Below are 20,738 nucleotides of genomic sequence, written 5' to 3'. Positions count from 1 at the left end.
TTCAGCGATGTGATACTGATGCTTTATGCTGTGTAACTAAAATTAGTTATATAGCTGATATATGGGGGAAAAAAGCACCGTGCACCTGCAACCATCCCCTTATTCTGGAAAAATCTCTTGGGTCACCAGGCTGAATCAAAAGCAATCTTAACGGGGGGTTGTGCGCAAAGAGATAGTAAAATGGGGTAGGAAAGTTCTGTAATTCCTCCTATGGGTCCTTAATCATTTGTTCGTATACAACTGGACTGTAACTATGCCTCAACCTTAGGTGCCCCTTCTGAGCATCAGTTATTACTGAAGGCAGCCAGGTGTCTGAAACCTCAGTTGCATTACTGTTGTACGTCTTTGACTACCTCGTAAACACGTTGTGGCTTTTGGCCAATCTTAAGAGTAGTTATCTTGTTAAGTGATTGCTTGAGCTGTAAAACCATTTCTGTAGAGATAGTTATGAAATATTATGTCTTTACTAGAACATATTTGTAGTATATGTTTTCAAATTGATTATGTGCTTCAGTTTTTCAGGTTTTCGGTGCTCAATCTGATTAGTATTCTGTGCTCCCATTAATAAAACACAGTAAGGATGCGTGTCCTGCAATCAGTCTGCTGTGTAGCCCCCATGTAGTTCAAGTTTCTAGTCTATCTACTTGTGTTGATTGACAGGGTATCAGACAAAGCTGTGGGCAGTTGTATTCTTCTCCTTCCTCCCTTTAAAAAGAATTGGAAAAAAAAAGTGAGGAGAATTGGAACTGTTGTCAGTACTAGTACAAACAGCCTGCAACAGATAAGTCTTAAGACTTAACTGTGCCCTTATGGTTACTACCCTGCCACAGTTTTCAAGGCCTCTATACAGGGGGGAGAGGAGTGTAATGTTCCTTTCTCCATCTGATCTTAGTCTTTCTCCTAATGAGTTTTTGCACTTGGTTTCCTACTTCGGAGGGATAATGCTATTTAGAACTGTAAGACTGTAGTCATTTCACGGCAGAACCAGGAACTTGAATATTCACATCAGTAAACTTAATTGTGAATGTCTGCTGCACAAAGTGTGAACAATCTGGCACTCATGTTGTAGTAGTTATCGTGCTGGTCAAGATGCAGGATGTTTACTTGAACTTTTTTACTCAGTTGTGTCTTAATGTTTTTAATAGATATCTTGTCTCCTCTTTTTGGGACTCTCATATCTTCTGCTCAGGTGAGTTTCTTGTTTGTCAGATTGACTTTGCTTGCCTATTTCACTTTGTTAACCTCCAACCTGATAATCCATGTTTGTCATGTAGCTGATGCAAGTAGGGAACCTCATTAAAATATAGAGGGAACCCTAAATGTTTTTCAACTGTCTTGTGACTGGTACTGTTTAATATCTTTATCAGTGACACAAATCCCACAGACAGTGGGATTGAATGCACCCTCAGCAAGTTCGCAGATAACACTAAGCCGAGTGGTGGTGTCGATACAACAGAAGGAAGAGATGCCATCCAAAGGGACGTGGATAAGCTAGAAAAGTGGGTCCATGTGAACCTAATGAGGTGCAAGGTGTTGCACCTGGGTTGGGGCAGTCCCATGCAGGAGTACAGACTGGGAGAATTCACTGAGAACAGCCCTGCAGAGAAGGACTTAGGGGTTCTGGTGGACAAAAAACTTGACATGAGCCAGCAGTGCGTGCTTGCAGCCCAGAGTCAACTGTGTCCTGGGCTGCATCAAAAATGGCCAGCAGGTGGAGGGAGGTGATTGACCCCTGCCCCCCCCTGCTCTGCCTTTGTGAGGTCCCCCTTGTACTTAGGGCCCCCAGCACAAGAAAGATGTAGATATTTTAAAGCAAGTCCAGAGGAGGGCAATGAAGTTAATCAGAGGGCTGGAGCACCTCTCCTATGGAGACAGGCTGAGAGAGCTGAGGATCTTCATCCTGGAGAAGAGAAGGCTCTGGGGAGACCTTACTGCAGTTTTTCAATACTTAATTGGCACTTATAAAAGAGATAGTGAGCAACTTTTTGTTTGGGCAGACAATGATAGGACAAGGGGGGATGGTTTTAAACTAAAAGAGGGGAGATTAGGAGGAAGTTCTTCACTCAGAGGGTGGTGAGGCACTGGCACAGGCTGCTCAGAGAGGCTGTGGATGCCCCATCCCAGGTGTTCAAGACCAGGTTGTATGAGGTCCTGGGCAGCCTGGTCCAGTAGGTGGCATCCCTGCCCATGGCAGGGGGATTGGAACTGAGTGATCTTTAAGTTCCCTTCCAAACAGAGCCATTCTAGGAAATACAAAAAATAATCCCATGTTCTTCTTAGAATTCAAGTGTTTATAAGACCATCTCATGTTCTGGGAATATGCAACTGAAAAATGCATCTTTATGTAATTGTAAGTGGTTTAAAAAAAAAAGGTGAGTGTTGCAGTCTAGGAATACTTTTTTTATTGCATGGAAGCTCTTCCTATTCTTATCTTTCACGGTGTAAACATGATAAAGAGATGGTTCTTGCACTGCAGCTTTTACATCATGCACATGATTCTTTTTGTCTGCATGCTAAACTTCATGAACACTAACAAGTTCTTTTTGAAAAACTCAAATTCATCCTTGAATTAAGAGACGTGAAAGAAATCAGTTGAAATTCAAAAATGTACTTGTTCTTAAAATGTGCTGTTTGAAGTTTTTATACTGTTGTTCTGTGATGATGCATCATGGTGCATTCATATGGTGTAAGTGGTAATGAGTGATAACATGCATTTTTATTCCATTGTTTTGACAAATAGTTGTTTTCTTTTTAATGAGCTTGTTTTCTTTTTATATGCACAAGTTTAACTACTGCATAGATGTGGAATGGCTCATTAGACAGTATCCACAGGAATTCAGGTATGTTTATTTTCCAAAGGTGAAATAACAGTTTTCAAGTAATTTTGTTCATGAGAGTTCATCTTAAAATTGAATGATAAACTTTTGCTTACCCTGGGGAATTACTTTTACTGGCTGTGTATGTGTAGGCTATCATTTTTTACTTTCATACTTATTCCACAGTTGTATTTCTCTATTGATTTCTTGCTTTTTTTAAAATATATTAAATGGACAGAGTTCAGTATGGCTGGTTTCTGATTTTTTTATTAGTCACTATTTTAAAGGCCCCACTGTGCACCAATACTACAGTGTAGTAGATGACCTATGAAGGTGGAACAAGAAGCCTTGTGCCATACAATTTACAGACCCAAGAAAAAGATAATGCATGAGGAAGGAGGGAATGTAGGAGGAGCATAAGAAAATTGTGTGAAAATGACTTGGATGTTATGTAATGGCTGGAGTTGCTGGATATTGTCACGAAAGTAGTTCTTATTTCCTTGAAGTTATATTCTGATAATGGCAACCTGCAATACAAAGTGAACTTAAGTTTTCTTTCCTGTTTTGTATTTTCTACAAAATTCAGTAGAACAGAGTATTAGGAAATGAAAATGAAACTGCTGCTAAAATAGACCTAGCTTCTCCTTTCTTTCGATCTTTTCTGTAAAGAAACAATAATTAAATTCTTATATATTCACATTCCCTATATCAGTACTTGTGAGATCTTATTTGTCTATTTCCAGCTATACAGATGAGAGTTCCTTACAAGATCCTGTATTACTAGTTTTTATTTTCAAGTTTGATTTTTCTCCATATACCTTGTTTTCTTTTTTTCCATTAAAATTTTCTAACATCTTTCTCTTAGAGAATTATATAGTATTTAATATATTTTTTTGAGTTAGTAAGGCATGTAGACTTCAGTGCCATCTTTCTGATGGGCCACTGGATTTAGGAGCCAGAAGTCATAGCTACATCAAAAGCTGGTTTGGGCTGATTCATTTAATGTTTTAATAGTAATTTCATTCTATTTCAGGAAGAAGCCGTTGTTGATAGTTCATGGTGAGAAGAGGGAATCCAAAGCTGAACTGCTTGCACAAGCACGCCCTTTTGACAACATTAGTTTCTGTCAGGTAATTGACACTTTTATCATCCTTGGGTTGAAATTAACCCATCTATTGCTCTCAATATTGTTGTGGATGGAAAGAGAAACACCTTGTATGGGAAGTCAAGAATTTTTTTATCCTTGAAGGAGTATCCTTGTCAGGACCATAGGAACATGTAAACTATGGTTGTAGTGGTCTGTGATTACGGTAGGCTGCCACTCACAAAAAGTTTGCACAGGATGGTTGCCCTCAAAAATGTTATATGGCTCACAGAGGAGGGGTGGACCTTCTCTGCTAACACATTGTGCTCAAATTCTTGGCCTGGCTGAAAAGGAAGCACTGACTTAGTCCTAGTGTTACTGTAAACTTAAGCTTAATCAAGGAATTAATTTTAGTCCAAATATGTCTTGCACAAGAAAATACTATTACAAATAGTCTCCACAACACTGTTAAAACTGCTATGAGCATGCTGCCTCATATCTACTGTTTTCTCTCTGATGTTATACTTACTCTTTTGCTGTCCATGAGTCCTAAAGTTACTGGTTTCAGCCTGGATGAGAGGGGTGGTGGTAGCAACTTGACAGTGGTCCAGGATTTTGCTGGGAGGACAGCATTGTTGATGGCAGGGGTATCTTTGAGATGTTTATGTTGAAATTTTCTTTTTTCTCAGGCAGTCTGGCAACCACAAGCTTTCTCAAAATTACTGTATTGATGCCAAACATAGTGAGTTCTCAAAGGCAGGTTCTCTGGGCTGCTGTGCGCTGTACTGATCAGGTGTTTACACGAAGTGGTGGACTAGCAACCAATTTTTTATTACATTCAGAGTTTAAATATGTTAACAACAAATCCATGGTTTTGCATATAGCTTTTTCACACATAAGAATTCAGATGTAATGTATCCCATATGATAGACTTGGCAGAGTAGTCATTAGCAAGTAGTAGGGACAAATTGTGTTTGTGATGGCTTTCCTGTTTGGTTATACTGTTTCACATTCTTCCAGCAGCCCATGCGTTCCACTATGCCAGTACCCCAAAATGAGATGTAAATATTTGCTCCACTTCTGTGTTAACTAGGCACAATGTTGGAGCCATCGTTGACTGAAACGTCTCTTAACATCTGTAACTTGTGTTTTATCCTTTCCCTAGAAATCGTGTTTTAAATGTTCTTCTTAGTAAGAGCAAAGCACTGAATAAAAAAGCATTTCTGTCTCTGGCTTCTGGCTTTTCTTTGCCACATTAGCCACTAAGCTGCTTGTGACAGTTACCATATGCTTCAGAATGACAGAATGGCTGAGGTTGGAAGGCACCTCTGGAGGCTGTCTGACTCAACCCGCCTGCTCAAACAGGGCCACCCAGAGCAGGCTGCCCAGGACCATGTCCATGTGGCTCTGAAGGTCTCCCAGGAGGGAGACTCCACAACCTCTCTGAGCAGTCTGTGCCAGTGTGCAGTCACCTGTGCTTCCTGGTGTTCAGACAAAACCCCCTGTGTTCCCATTCATGCCTGTTGTCTCTTATCTGGTCCATGGGCACCACTGAAAAGAGCCTGTCTCCATTCTCTTTGCACCTTCCCTTCAGGTATTTAAGGATCCCCCGTGAGTCTTTATTTCTCTAGGCTGAACAGTACCAGCTCTCAGCTTCTCCTCACAGGAGAGATGCTTCAGTCCCGTAATCATCTTCATGGCCCTCTGTTGGACTCTACAGCATGTCCATGTCTCCCTTGTGCTGGAGAACCCGGAACTGTTCACAATACTCCTGTTGTGGCCTCTGCAGTGCTGAGCAGAGAGGAAGGATCACCTCCTTCAACCTGCTAGCAATGCTCCTACTAATGCAGCCTTTTCTGCAAGGGCAGGCTACTGGTTCCTGGATCCCTAGGTCTGTTTCTACAAGGCTGACTGTTTCTGAAAATATTGCTGGTTGAAGGAATTCTGTTGTAGCAGATCCAGCAAACAATTACATTGCAATTTAAAGTACAGTTTCTAGCAATTAGTATATTTAAAGATGATGGGGGATAATGTATTTTGTGATCTGTCCACTAGAGAGCAGTGAAGTGAAACAAAATAAAGGTGAAGCACCTTTCTTCCTTTAATGTTCTTGCATATGAGATGTGCGCAATAGTAGTTTTTAATGATTGTCTCTTTCATTTTATAGGCTAAACTGGATATTGCATTTGGAACTCACCACACGTAAGTAGCAGCTGTGAAGCAGAATGCTCTTCTTCTAAAGATGACCCCCAGACCTGGTACATGCAGTTACTGTGTTTGGTCTAGTAACCAGTAACTAATGTGAGAAAGTATTTAGGGAACAGAAAGATAGATTATTACTGTATGTGAAGACAGAATTCTGAAGGAAAGGCCTTGATCCAATATATATTATATATTGATCCAATTTGAAAGTAATGTCTTTCATGTTGTATATGTCTACTTCATGGATCTGCAAGTTATTTTAAAGCCAAAAAATGGGGTTTCATAGAAAAACTGACTCTTAGAAATTTCCTTCATTGTGTTGTATTTATAGGTGATCGGGTCGTTCTTTACGGAAACAAATGAAATAATAAGTAGATGTGAGGTGTGCTAGTTACACAACTGGAGTCAGTGAACTGTAGGTACTAGCTGTTAACTCATGCCTTGATACCAAAACTATAACGTGGACTTGATCAGTCATTGGCAGGTTGGACAGAACACTAATTTACAGCTCTGTGTCCATGTTGACTGCAAAAAATCCAGAAGCAATTACTGAATTTTGGGATCTCTTCAAAGAAAAACTTGAGTTTGATATTGTGGGAGTGTCACAGAGGGAATGTCATAGATTGCAAGCAATAGATAAGAACAGATTCAATCCATATTCCATATAGTGAAGGTCTTTGGTTTTAGGGCAATTCAGTGTTTTTTATCAGTTAATCATTTCGACAATTCTTTTATAAAACATGGCTCTTTTATCTGCAAAGTAATAAGTTTATTTGAAAGAGCATAGCAAATCTGAAAGGATTCATCATTGCTTTTGGAAGTCAGTCACCGGAGATACGAAGCTGTGCTCTGGAATAAATCATGATGTTGACAAAATGCACAGCAATAGTTTAATGACTGTCGTGCAAGTCTGACATGCACATAGGGCAAAACACTTCAACTTCAATCTATGGAGAACAGAACAAGTCTTTTGAAAATTATTTTCTTGGAGCATTTTAAAGAGTTATTAGGTTATTTCCCACTCTGTATGCTTGAAACAAACGAAGTGTTATATATTCTATTTTTAAGGAAAATGATGCTCTTGTTATATGAAGAAGGTCTTCGAGTTGTGATACATACATCCAATCTTATTGCTGATGACTGGCATCAGAAAACTCAGGGGTAAGCAACAATCTCTAGCAGGTCTTTTGATTACCTGCTATTAAGTTTAGAATTTGTATGATTTGTTGTGTGTTAGAGGTCTGTTTTCTTGATTGTGCTAGATACGCAACTACTCCTGTCATTAAACACTCAAATATGCTGAAAATCAGGCTTTACATAAGTACTAAAGAGAATTTAAATATCATTTTGATCTGATGTGTCAAAACAATTGGAAATATATAATTTGGGCCTTATTGTCTTTGCTGGAAAATAATCAGCATTTGGAGCGTATGAATCTCAACTGACCTGGTGACATAATAAACATGTGATAATTCATGTACTTTTAAATTGTTTGAAGATCTGTTACATAGTAGGCAATAGAGAATTCTCCCCTGGGGAGTTCTGAGGATGTGAGAGATGAGGGACAGTCTTACAGTCATTGGAGCATTTCTGGTGCAAATTAGAAATATACCTATGTGCTCATGACTGCTTATTTTGAGATACCACAAGTGTTCGTTGGGAAAATGAGATGCCTGCAGCGGAGACTCAAACTTTTTTTGCTCATACTATCACTGGCAACAAGAATTCTTAGCTCTGTGCCAGACTGATACTGTGAAATGTATCAGTACTGTTACAGGAATCACATTGTCAGGGATAAGGATCTGTCAGTTTTAGATCATCAAATCTAGCTAAGATCTGTCAATCTATTCAGTTTTGCAAGTCCAGCCATTTTTTTAGCTTGCATAAAAGGCTGTTCATCAACATCAGCTTTGAGGTACACACATAACAATCTTGAGGCTTTCTTTTTTTATTCCTTCGTATAAATAAACTACAAGATATAAAGCATTGAATGGCATGGAAGAGGCTGAGGACAGTTTTTCAATAGACATTAGGTTTCATGAAATAAAATTATCACTTAAAAATAAGAAAAGGATTTCTTTGCAACATGCAGTTGGTCTGTGAGCTCCTTGCAAAAGGATGCTCTAGGTAATTAAAAATTTTAATGGGTTTGGAGGGAAATGGAGTCAAAATTCATGCAATATCATCGAGAAATAGGTAGAAGCTTCCTGAGTTGGGGTAGGTACCTTTGAACATCTGAAGTCTTGGACAGTCCCACGGGAGGTTTAAGTTTAATACTTTTCATAGGTATCTTCTACTTCTGGAGACAGGACAGTAGATCTGATGATCCAGTGCTACAAGTCTTAACACTGTTAAGATTTAAAAAAAAAAAATAGACCTAGAATGGTGGTAGCTGTCAAGGCCTGGTCTCTGGTTGCTTTCTACTGTAAATAAAAAAAAAATAAAATTTACGTCCTGAGATGGCTGTTACCTTAGACTAGTATCAGATCTCTTACTATGCTAGGACAAGGTGAAATATTAATATATTATGTTAACCTTAATATAGCAACCTTCTGTTCTCTAGGCAATTTTTCTGGGAGCGTTTTTTTTAGTTAACTCTCCACAGTAGCTTAGGATTTAAGATTTCTTAGTCAAATGACTTGAAATTGGCCTTTCAGATGTCACCGTCATCTCGATATCCATCTTGCTACCATTGAATATGACAAGGTTTTGAGGCTTTTCACCTGTCTGAAGCAAGTTCTTATAAGCTTTTTGAGTGGCAAAAGTACAGCCATTGATTTCTTGCCTTTAAATTCTGTGGGATTATTTTGGGCTTTAGTATTTTTAACAGCCAGCTTTTCAGAAAGCCAAGAAGGCATGAAAATACTTATATGGGGTGCTTAACATTGTCCTTCTTGTCAAACATTAAAATATTTTTTAGCTTATGCACACTGCAATAATATGCAATGTTACCAATATGATGGATCACGGGCTTCTGTATGTTTTATTGACTTCTGAATTACGATCGATAACTCCACAAAAATATTGATGCTGCAGAACCTTTGGCTTCCATGGCTATAATAATGTGTGACTGGGAAGAACTGTTAGCTGTTTTTGCCCTGTATAGTACCCACCCCATTTTATTCTGATGGAAATTCTGGAGAGGCAAGTTATCATAAGCTACTTTTAAAACTATATAGAACTTTCAGACTCTAATAGGATTTTTTCTATGTCTCTACACAAACCAGTAACTTAGTAGAATGTGTTGCAGTGTTCTGTTCATACTGAAAGTATTGATGAAAGGCGAACTGGTCAGTAAGTCTAAGAGTAGAGAAATCTGTAAGCATCTGCGTGGATAAATGTGTTTACGTTTGCTGTCTTTGTTTGAAATTACTGATGATATGGCACTGAGCAGAAGACTTGATGATTCTGTAGTTGTAAAGCAATGGTAAGTTGCGTTATCTTCAGTAGCATTAAACTAAATCTGTGAAGTAGTAATTTAGGACCTTCAGATCTACTTTAATCACTTACCACACGTTATCACAAGGTTTTAGTGTCCTTCTTTTTGTGCCTTTGTTTTTAGAATATGGCTAAGCCCTTTATACCCAAGGCTACCTCAGGGAACAGCTGGTTCTGCTGGTGAATCTGAAACTAATTTTAAATCTGACCTAATAAGTTACTTGATGGCTTACAATGCTCCTACACTCAAGGAATGGATAGATGTGATTCAACAGCATGACTTATCAGAGACAAGGTATATCTTGTATTTTTTGTTGTTTGCATGCTTTCTTCTTCCAAATTAAGGCTCAGTGTGGTTAACATCTATTAGACAACAAGTTTGTTCTGTAACCTCAGCTGTTTTCAGGCTTAACAGTTCAACTGTGGGTCTAACTGTAGGCACTTGTCAATGGAGCAACAGGCTTCCTGAGCTGCTCATTCTGGAATTTGAAGACCACGTAGTCCAAAACAGATATTCTCAGCTTTAAAAAAAAAAAAATCACTATTTCTGGATAAACTATCGCTTAAATATTTGTGATCATGTTTTTGTCATTTTGCTTTGTAAGGAGGAGTTCCCTTTAAATCTTTTATGCAGATTGTGTTGAATTAACCAACTTCTAGTTTAATAACCATACATTTTAAAGAAATGAAAAAAGTGCATTAACAGTAACTTGACAGAGGTGGCCCTAAGTGATAGGGACACGGGGTTTCTTTTAAGTTGGTCTGGGTTAAGTATTAGCTCCATTAAATTTAACAGTGGGGGGGAAAAAAAAGAGTTGTATTAAGTTCCTCATATGAAAGATCATGTAAGCAAAGGTTATTGTAATGAGGATTGTATTAAGAATAGGCTTCTGCACTTTAAGGCAGAGCTCAATTCATATATGTATGTGTAGAATTTGGCCCATTACAGTAATAGGTTTTGTCCAATATGCAACATCATGTTGAGCAATAGCATAGCTTGTCTTGAAACAGTCATCTCTAATATTACACTATTGATATTACTTTAAAAAAAACATTCACTTAATTCACATCTAATAGATACATCCAGCATTTCTACAGAAAGAGGGTAGTTATTTCAGAAAGAATAAACTTCCTTGGCAACTTAATAGCAGTTCTGCAAGCCAGCAGAGATGTTCAGAAAAAGCTGAAAATGACCTTTGGGGCATAGAGACTGAAACTATATCTAGCTCAATATGTAAAACGATGTGCCTTTTTAATTCAGATGAAGTTTTACAATATTATTAAAAAAGAAAGATATAACTTATAGTGAGCTGAGCTCACTTGAGCCTGAGCTTCTGTTTTTATCCACTTGATGAGCTTGAGCTTGGACAGGTCAGGTAGGCCCTAGCCGATGTGAGTTTATGCATGGTTTAGGAAAGAGGCACTTCCTCGGATGTGGATCAGTTCCTTGCTGTTTAAAATATGTAGGGATATTCCTGGATAGATCTAGGATTGAGATGCAGTGAGGAACAGCTTCCTAAACTGAGATTCTGGGCAAGTTTCTGTGCTCAGGACAAAGTCAAAAAGATTACTAAACCATTATTAGAAAGTTTAAAAAGCTGCACTTAGCTTCTGAGCTGTTAGGTACCCAGATGAGATCTGTACCTAAACCTGTTGATTTGTATGTAACAGATTGGCTTTACTCAAAATTACATGCCCAGTCAAGTGCAAATAATTCTCATCTGGCACAGATTTCTGACTATACCCGTCTCTTGCGGTTTTGTGCACAGAAACAGGTACAGTTCATGTCTATGCTATAGATCCACCTGGTAGTGCATGACAGTCACATAGGATTCTAATAGTTAAATACCTGGAAATCTACTTCTCTTCATATTGTAAATCTTGAGTGAAGTATTAAATACTACTTGAACTATGCAAGGAAAACCTATCAGCATACCTTGAAATTTCACAAACCAAAATACTCCAAAATCTGTTATGTGGTACTTAATCGTTTGCTGTTCTTATTTTTGTGATCCTAAACAGAAGGCATGGTCTTCTGCTGGGATGTGCAGTACCTTCCACTTCCTGGTGTTAAAGTAGCTCTTCCCATTGACTTGATTTCCACTGATTGTATGTTCTTTTTTTGGGGTAGCAAAGCTGCAAATAACTTGGTGTTTTTTCCTTTCTGTAGAGTGTATCTGCTTGGTTCTACCCCTGGACGATATCAAGGTATTGATAAAGAAAAGTGGGGTCATCTTAGGCTCAGGAAGGTACTAAAGCTAACCTTTTTTGTCAATGTGTTAACTGTAAATGTAATTTCAGAGTGTTCTTTAGTTCCTTTTAGTTTTTCCAGCTATACTCTGTAATATTTTAATACGTTGATACAGTTTAAATTAACAAAAAACATAAGCTTGCAACTTATGGCAGTGTAGATCTTGCATGTTATGTTTCTGAGCTCTGTTATTAAGTTCAGCTTGCTGCCTGAAGCCTCTTAGAGATATCTGAGTCACCATCACTCAAATGACTTCCTATCTGTTCTTGACATTTCTAACAAGTTTGACACTATCAAGATCCAGTCTTCTGTGACTGAGTATGAAACATGGCCTTTTTCAGAGGCTTTTGCTGAGGAATGAGGTGAGGATAAAGACTTCTCTGTGTATAGGGATCAGGCTTGTTTTATTTACTTAACTGTTAAAGGCTATTAAAGTATTCTTGTTTAACTATCTAGCCAAAAACATTGAATTAAAAAAACATTTTGTGTATAGCTGATGTTATCCTTTCAGTCAGATTTTCAGCATTGTTCTATGTTTAAGATCTTGACTTTTATTTTAATCAATAATTAGTTTTTTTTAACCCCCCTACATTATTTAAATAAGCCACAATAGTAATTCTTTGTACAATACTGCATATCAAGACTTTCTAGGGTCCCTTCTTTTTCAGTCTTCCTTACTAAGTAAGGTATTTCATGTCACCTGTTAAATGCTTCTGATAGCTGGGGAATTTCCAATCTGCATCTCCTGCTGAAGTGGTATTGTATAAACTTCCTTGCTGAACTTTTTGCTGGTATTATCCAGAAATGCTAATACTGCCCGTGGCAAGCTTCAGTGATGTATAAAATGTCTATTTATCACACTTTTTATTGAAAATCAAACTTATTCTTTTGGACCTCCTCTTGCAGGTATAGAGTACATCCTCTCCAATGTATGTCATCTGCCTAGGTTTTCTTGCCAGTAAGACACTGAAAATGAAATACACCAGAAAAAAAAAACTGTAAAGGAAAAAATTACTCTTGTTGCTGTTGTGTTTTTAGGTTAATTTCTTTAACAATGTAGGTATATCTGGTAACACTACACTGACTGAACCCCTTTTGGTCATAGGTGCCCTGCCTGGGAGGGGAGAGGTTGCTACTACATAAAATTTAGTATGTGCTTATACCCATCTGGTTTTAATGTGACTTTAAATTTCATTCGCAGCTTAAGAACAATTTGAAAAGAAAACTGAAATAATTCTTTTAAATTGTTCTGGTTTTCCTCTCGTTATATCTGGGGCTTTAGGATATGAGAGGAATTTTAAGGTCAACGACTACTATATGTAAAAAAAAAAGTTTAACTTCTTATGACTTCATATTTTGTGTTTTTAGGAAAAGCTCCCAGCATTCTTTTTACCAGTCATTTAAGGGTTGGCTCTAATGCTTTTGGATAGAACTTGCAATGTTTGATCTTCTCTTAAATGAGCAGTGGGTTTACTTGGAGATCCTGATGACTTTTTTTTAATTGCCAAGTTAGATAGTATGAATGTTAATCTTCTTTGTTGTCACAAGTGAATACAAGCTCTTAAGGTTTTCTTCCTGTTGAATGTGTTACTGTTTTAATTTTCCTCACTAGCTTTTGAAAGAGCATGCTTCATCAGTACCAGCACAGGAGTCGTGGCCTGTTGTTGGACAGTTCTCAAGCATTGGTTCAATGGGAGCTGATGAGTCCAAATGGCTGTGCTCTGAGTTCCAGGAGAGTCTGGTGGCTGCAGGCAGCAGAGCAACAACTCTCCTTAAATGTGATGTTCCAGTTCATTTGGTATGTCTCTTAGGTGCTGATTTTTAAGTTCAGTGCAACTCGATTCATTCTGAAAAATGAAGCTTTTAGTATTTTGTAACATTGGAAATAAGTAGCATATAACAAGTTTAAGATGATTTTTACTTGAAAATTGACAGCGTATGTATTTAAAGCTGCATTATTAAAGCTAACTTTTTTCTCCATGAAGGTTTATCCTACTGTGAACAATGTGAGGCAAAGTCTGGAAGGCTATCCCGGTAAGCAGATGAGCAAAAGGAAGTACATTTAGCTTTTTGTGGTCAGTGTCTTGCACAATCATTTCAGTGGTTGCTATTTGAGTGAACTTGAAGTCGTCATCTTGCTGATAACTTGGTTGAACAGCTGGCAGTAGTATCCTTGTATTTTAGTATTACTGGGTTTCTGACTCTGGATTTTCTGTTGTGATTGAATAGAAAACCCTTTGTGGGCATTGGTGTATTTGAGTAAATCTGTATAGTTATGTTAATATTATTGTATAGGAAAACAGCTCTTGACTGGAGTTATAACAGTGGGCATGCTTGATTTTTGGCAGAAAATTCAGATTTGAGTGTTTGTACTTCAAATTCACCTTGCCTTCTGTGCTGTGTTCTGTGCATCAGGTAGAATGTGTTTTACTGCTTATTAGTCAATTTTAATACTGCAATATGTGATTGGTGTGATCAGTCTTCCCACATTTATCTTCATTAAATCTTCATTACATCTTTGTGCGGAAAGCATAGCCTCAGCCAACCTGAAGAGTTACTGTCTGTAGTGTTCTGATTCTGTAAAGATCCTGTTTCTTGAAAGCCAATGCTTGTGGGTTACACACGTGCATGCCAGAGTTGATGTCATCACAAGGCCATTGATTAGTCTTCAAAAGGTCATGGCAAGTGGATGAGATTCCTGAGGGCTGAAAGGAAGGAATTCTTTCCCATCTTCAGGAAGGGTAAGAAAGAAGGATCTGAGGATGTATTGGCAGGCCAGCCAGTCTCACAGTGATCCCTGGGAAGGTGATTCAGAAAGAAATTGATCAGGAGTAGTCAGCATGGATTTTTAAAGGAGGGATTTTTAAAGAAATGATATTTAACCAAGCTGATGTCTTTCTGTGATGACTAGCTTGATGAATAAGAGGAGTGCACTGGATGTTGTTTATCTCAACTTCATTAAGGCTTTCAGCATGATCTCCTATAACATCCCTATGGATAACCTGATGAAGTAAAAGCTTAGATGAGTGGAGGCTGAGGTGGACTGGAAAGTAGCTGAGCTACCAGGCCCAAAATGTTGTGATCAATGGCATGAAGCGCAGCTGGAGTTCAGCCACTAGTGGTGTGTGCCAAGCATTGATGCTGGGGCCAAGTATTTAGCATCTCCATTAAGTGCCGAGATGGTGGGGCAGAATGCCCCCTCAGTAAGTTTGCGAATAATATGCAAGTGATATGCATCAACCAGTCCTCTGATTTATCAGTTGATTATGCTGCCCTTCAGAGGGACCTGTGCAGGCTGGAGATCTGTGCTCTGACACACATCTGTGTCAGATCTGTGATCTGACAGGAACTTGATTAAGTTCAATGAAAGGCAATGCAGAGTCTTGTACTGGGTAGGAGTAACACCAGGTACCAGGACATGCTGGGGGCTGGCCAGTGGAAAGCAGTGAGCAGAGTCTTCTTCTCCAAAGCTAAGCTGATGATTAGACAGCAATTCACTCTCACGACAAGAAAGTCAGCAGCATCCTGGGCTGCATTCAGAGGAGGACTGTCAGCAGCCTGAGGAAAGTGACACTTCCTCTCTGCTCAGCACTGGTGAGACCACACCTGGAGCACTATGTCTAGTTTGTGACTTTCCAGTTCAAGATATACATATGGAAGCAAGTCCAGCAAAAGGCCACAAAGATGAATAAGGGGTTGGAGCATTTCTCATTCAAGGAGAGGTTGAGATAGCTGGAATTCTTCAGACGGAAGAAGAGAACTTTACTGGGAAGTCTTACGTGTATACCTGAGGGTGCAAAGTAGAGACAGGCTCTTTGCATTGGTACCCAGTGAAGGAACAAGAGGAAATGGGGATAAATAGAAATGCAGGAAATTCCAGAGCATCCTTACAGGAAAAAAAGAGTTCTGATGTTTAAATGGAACAGATTCACAAGAGAGGCTGTGAAGTCTCCATTCTTTCAAAACTTGACAGGACACTGTCCTGAGCAACCTGCTGTAGTTGAGGCTACTTTGTGCGAGGAGGTTGAGCTAGATGATCTCCAGAGAGCACTTCCAGCTTCTACAATTTGCTGATTCATTGTCGAATCCATGAACATGTTTCTCTTCCAAGTCAGATACCCCTGCACTTAGGTATGAAGTGATTAGCTGCTGAGCCCTTACAATGGTAGGGGGAATTCTAAACACAGGGCTAGCAGGAATGTTTTCTTCAGCTCTCTGGATCTCTTTCCTGAACTGAGCAATGTTTGGGTGTATGTAGAAACTGCAAACTTTGAATTTATAGATATGTGGTTTCCAGAAGCAAGTTAATCTCTAATCTCTTCTCATGTCTAGTTGTCTACAGCATTTGTGTAGGAAAGTTCATGTCTTTCAGAGTCAAATACAATGTATGCAACGATTCCTTACTGTCATTCTCATATTTTGAATTAACTTGGTGAATTGCATAACTCTGCGTTTTTTGCAAATAAACAGATCCTTGGATTCCTGCATCCCTCAAAATAGCAGAGATTCTGTGAGAAGTCCTTATGGCTTCTTGAAGGACAAGTTGAATGCATTAGGTTCTGCATCATGTTTCTAATACACAGCACTAATGTAACTCAGTATGCCACAACAGATTTGTCTATCTTACATTCACTTCAAGAAATTATAGTGTCTGTTATCCAAAGACCAGATCCAATACAAATACAATTTCAGCTAAAGAGATTTTGCTTTTTAAAGTGTTTTTTTCTGAATGCTGCTTGCTTTAATCCCTCTTCTGTGAGTAATGATTGTTGATATCAAGTGGTATCATTAAAAAAAAAAAAAAATACCAATACGCATTTCTTTTAAGAGGACTTAATTCTAGAGCCTGTGTTCTAGGAAACAAGAACCAGTGTAAATCTGCTACTTTCTTTGGGGACTTGCTTCATTTTAAGAATTGAAAAAAAAAAATCCTATTTTTTTTGGAGCATTTAAGTTTTCCAAAAGTAAGTCATGAGGACAGAGATAACATCCCCCGAGTCCCTTGTTGCTTTCAAAATGTCAATATACGTGTTCTGTATGTGTTTTATCTTTCAGCTGGTGGCTCCCTTCCATACAGTATACAGACAGCACAGAAACAACTGTGGTTGCATACTTATTTTCAGTAAGTTAAACTGTTCTTTGCTTTTGTTTTAGACTTCATCTTTAAACCAAAACTGCTGTATATTTGAGTGTTAAAAGCAAATTAAGTGGTGGTGATAAGAAGCATGGTATCCTTAAACTCCTTAAAATAAAAGTCTCTAAGTACTTATCTGCTGGTCTCATCTCCAAAGTGTGGTTAAAACATGTTCTTATACCTCTGAAAATGATATAGATTACTGTTGCTAATGAAATAAATAGTCAGACTCGGGGTTCTATAATCTTCTATTTAGGCTTTCCTTCTCTGTATTGGAATCAAGTTACTTTTTTAGTACAATTGTGCTTCGCTTTTCTGTTTGTGCCTTACTGTTAACAGGAGTTCAGCTGAGGCACAGCAGGGTTAGGCTTTTTTGTTTCAAGTGTGGCAGTCTTGCTGTAAAAATTCTTAGTTCCTTATGGTAATGCCATCTTTTGTTAAAGGTGCCTGACGTTTTCCATTAAAAGCTTCTATTTTCACTTGCTACTAATTTTTGCCAAATTCTAACCATCTGACAAACCCATGCCAGATGTCTCCCTCAGGCTGAATCTTTTTTAAATTTTAATTGTTTTTTTGAGAACAATGGGAAAAGTTTTTTTGTGCAGATCAAAAAAAAAAAAAAAAAAAGAATTTGGTAACCTCTTACAAGACCACTGGTTTCTATTCATTTCACCAGAAACTTTAACTCTTCCAGGTGGAAGCTGTTCCAAGATACTTAGCCCACGTTAAAGTACAGCCAGAATTGATAGAGATATTGTAAATATTCAGAGGGCTGGGAATACGATCGCTAGTTGCACAGAGCGTACCCCATTCTGGAGTGAGCATGATTGCTACTGTGAGCCTTGCTGCCCAATGTCCAGCCTCAGTTCTCCTTCTGTAAGCATATACCTCATAAGAATCTTACTGGAAGAAAAACAATTCTGTTCAGTTAGTCTCTTTAGCACACAGAACATTCCTTGGTAATAAGGCAGTTCATTGTATTATTTCTGTTCAATAAGAACGTTCCACATACCTGTCTCATTGAATACATTCATGTCCTTCTCTGGCAACAAAAGAGCTGTTTTAAATTCATCTGTTGAAGTGGATGCAAATGACAAGTGGCCCTGCATAATCAGCTCTGTAGTGACTGTCCAGATGTAGATTCTTATCCTGCAGTAGTAATACAAGACACTGGCACTTGAGGAGAGCCTGCATGTAATCTGTCAACACAGTGGATGACATACAACAGCTTCTTATCCATGGTAGTAACCTGAGAGAGAGAAAAAATGGTAGGTCCTTTTTCAGTAGCATTAAATGTAAGATGAGCTATTTTGAAGACTTGACATAATAAGAAGGCTTTGAGCAGTAGAGGAAATAGAGGAATTTGTCTCTACCTCACTGGAACATAATGCAAAACCATTAAGAAAGTAGGGAACCTACCAGGGTTGAAAGAAGAGACATACATCATGCTTAAAGCAAGAGTGAAGGAATAGCTTCCTTTTTAGAAGCATTGAGACATTTATGGAGTAGGAAAATGGTGGTCTATGTTCTCCTCTAAACAGGTAGAACCTGTGCAAATTATGTCTATGGACTGCTTTTCTTAATTTTTCTTAATTCATCTAGCAGTTGAGTGTAGTTAACCTGTAATGTAGCTCTGAATTGTGACTTCTCAGAAGTAATTTCTCAAAAGAACAAGATGACTAAACTTAATATCGATTGCATTTTTCTTACCAGAACAGAACAAATGAAAACTAGACAACTCTGTTAAATTAGCTAGTGCGTAAGTGGCGCAATTGTTCAATTTTCTCTCTGATAGAGTAGGTGTCTTTTCCATTCAGTATTACTCATTGATAAGGAGAAACATATAATCCTCAATGATTTCACTACTACTTTTTGAAACAGCTGATTTTCTTAAGAGTACATAAAACATTGCATTTTAATGCTAATTTTAATTGATTAACATTTAATAGCATGTCTTATGTTTATGCAGTTACCTTGTCAAATACTTATTTTCAAAACATGAAAGTTGGCTTGACAAGACCTTGTTTGACTTGTCAGTGACAAGTCTGTAATTGGTTATTGTCTGTTTATAGAGCATTGTGTATTCTTTAGGCCTTTAGAGTTCTGAAGAAGAATAATCTCTTCTCAGTTTGAAGAACCACACTGTCGTTCCCTTAACATCATAAAAGATGAGAGATGAAGCATTTACACAGAGGACCTACTGTTCTCTTGTGGAGACTAATGGTATGAGTTCTCTTCACTATGATCAAGCCTTGTTGCCAGTATTTCAAGATAGAAAGTCCATTCACTATTTGAAGTTAAGAACTAAATGATGAAAGAGGTGATGTAGAAAATTAGTTATTCCTGGTTCTGCTTCTGCGTTGAATGTGTTTGCATTGGATTTATTTTCAGGATGTTAGGATTATCTGGCTTCCCTGTCTCAGTAGCTCTACTTGAAAAGGTGGGGTGGAGGCAGGCTGTGTTTGTTCCTTTACATCATTTGTGCCAGAAATGTCAGGCATTAGTGGTGAGTGATACTTTCTGTATGTCTTCCAGCTAAATGCACTACAATTGCAGTCTCTCTTATTTTCAAACTCAGAAATTTATTAGAGTAAAACTTTTTTAAAATAGTTTTAATATTTTTGATAAAAATCATAGTTCTGAAATATTGCAAGTAGATAAAAAAGCAACAATTTGTGAGTGTTCTTATCTGTAGTGCTGCACAAATATCTTAGGTAAGTATTCTATATTGCAATATTCAAAGTAGAGAATTCACATGGTTACCCATACTCCTTGCCCCCCAAAAAAACAATTATGTGAAACTCAAAGGTAGCTATTGGAAAAAGAGACGGACAGGGCAGGTGAAAACTGTTGTTTTAAGAGTAGGAAAGTAGAGTGGCCCTTCAATTCAATGCTTTGACTCATAGTTACACCTAATGATAAATGTGTAATTTAAAAAAAACTTTGGGATGAAATTACACAAAACTGAGGGAATAGTAGTAAGTTAGTGGTAAAAATTTCAGGAATAGTGGTCTGAAGTCAGTTAAGCTAGTAAGTGTAAAATCTTAAAACAGCAAAAAGCTCTCGTGTTTTACTCGTCAAATAGTTGATTGATATCTACCCATACAACTTTTCCTTACTCACACTTGTGCCTTCAGTTTACGCTATACTGTGACCCATCTAACTGTCAAGAAAATAACTACTTTAAGCTGTGGTTTTGCTCCGTAAAGTACATCAAAGCTAGTTTCATTTAACTTACTGTATTTGCTGTGAGACTGAATTTTGAGAGATTGAATATGCTTGAAATTTACTGCAAGATGATATCAGCCCTTTGTACAACCTCTGCCAGCTACACTGATGAAAAGTTTACAAATCAAAATGCGTTAAGTCAGTTTTACTAGAATTAGCCTCAATTTGTTATATTATCACATGCTTTCTTTTTTGCGTTCTTCTAAACAACTGATCTCATATCTTCAGGCTTCTTGTAATCTTTCAGCTATTTTTTCTAAAACATGCCAGGACAGTTTCATGATGAAGTTTAGCTGTATTAAAAATCAGAAATGCCTGACTGAAACTCCTTCCAATTCATTCAATTTGTCATTGTGTTAAGCAGTTCAGTTATGTGCTTGCTTTTAGGCTGAAGTGAAAACATTTCTTAACTACCTCTTTGCTAATAGCGATTTTATTAAAAGCATCTGAGATTTTCAGTGAGGTATTAAATAGTATATTACTAAAAAGAGCATAATCACTTTCCCCTTCTTTTTATCTTTATGTATTAGAGCTGCCCTATTGAAGGAAGTGTGGCCAAAATATATGTTCACTTTCTTATTTCTT

At 37.9% G+C, this 20,738-nt stretch overlaps 1 protein-coding gene across 4 annotated transcripts in view; it reads left to right on the top strand.

The window, feature by feature from the left end:
• TDP1 (tyrosyl-DNA phosphodiesterase 1) overlaps window positions 1–20,738 on the top strand; it is a 44,505-nt gene that overhangs the window by 1,576 nt on the left and 22,191 nt on the right. For all 4 annotated transcript variants that reach the window (XM_040558340.1, XM_040558341.1, XM_040558342.1 and 1 more), the window contains exons 3-12: window positions 1,146–1,189; window positions 2,785–2,840; window positions 3,850–3,946; window positions 6,068–6,102; window positions 7,171–7,263; window positions 9,665–9,835; window positions 11,711–11,789; window positions 13,404–13,589; window positions 13,777–13,825; window positions 16,847–16,913. In XM_040558340.1, the coding sequence (XP_040414274.1) occupies window positions 1,146–1,189; window positions 2,785–2,840; window positions 3,850–3,946; window positions 6,068–6,102; window positions 7,171–7,263; window positions 9,665–9,835; window positions 11,711–11,789; window positions 13,404–13,589; window positions 13,777–13,825; window positions 16,847–16,913 (877 nt within the window). The remainder of the gene's footprint in view (window positions 1–1,145; window positions 1,190–2,784; window positions 2,841–3,849; window positions 3,947–6,067; window positions 6,103–7,170; window positions 7,264–9,664; window positions 9,836–11,710; window positions 11,790–13,403; window positions 13,590–13,776; window positions 13,826–16,846; window positions 16,914–20,738) is intronic.

This window comes from Cygnus olor, chromosome 5, assembly GCF_009769625.2.
Source record: "Cygnus olor isolate bCygOlo1 chromosome 5, bCygOlo1.pri.v2, whole genome shotgun sequence".
Taxonomy (NCBI): domain Eukaryota; kingdom Metazoa; phylum Chordata; class Aves; order Anseriformes; family Anatidae; genus Cygnus; species Cygnus olor.
Note: the sequence above shows the minus strand (reverse complement) of the source record. Positions and strands in the feature narration are given on the sequence as shown.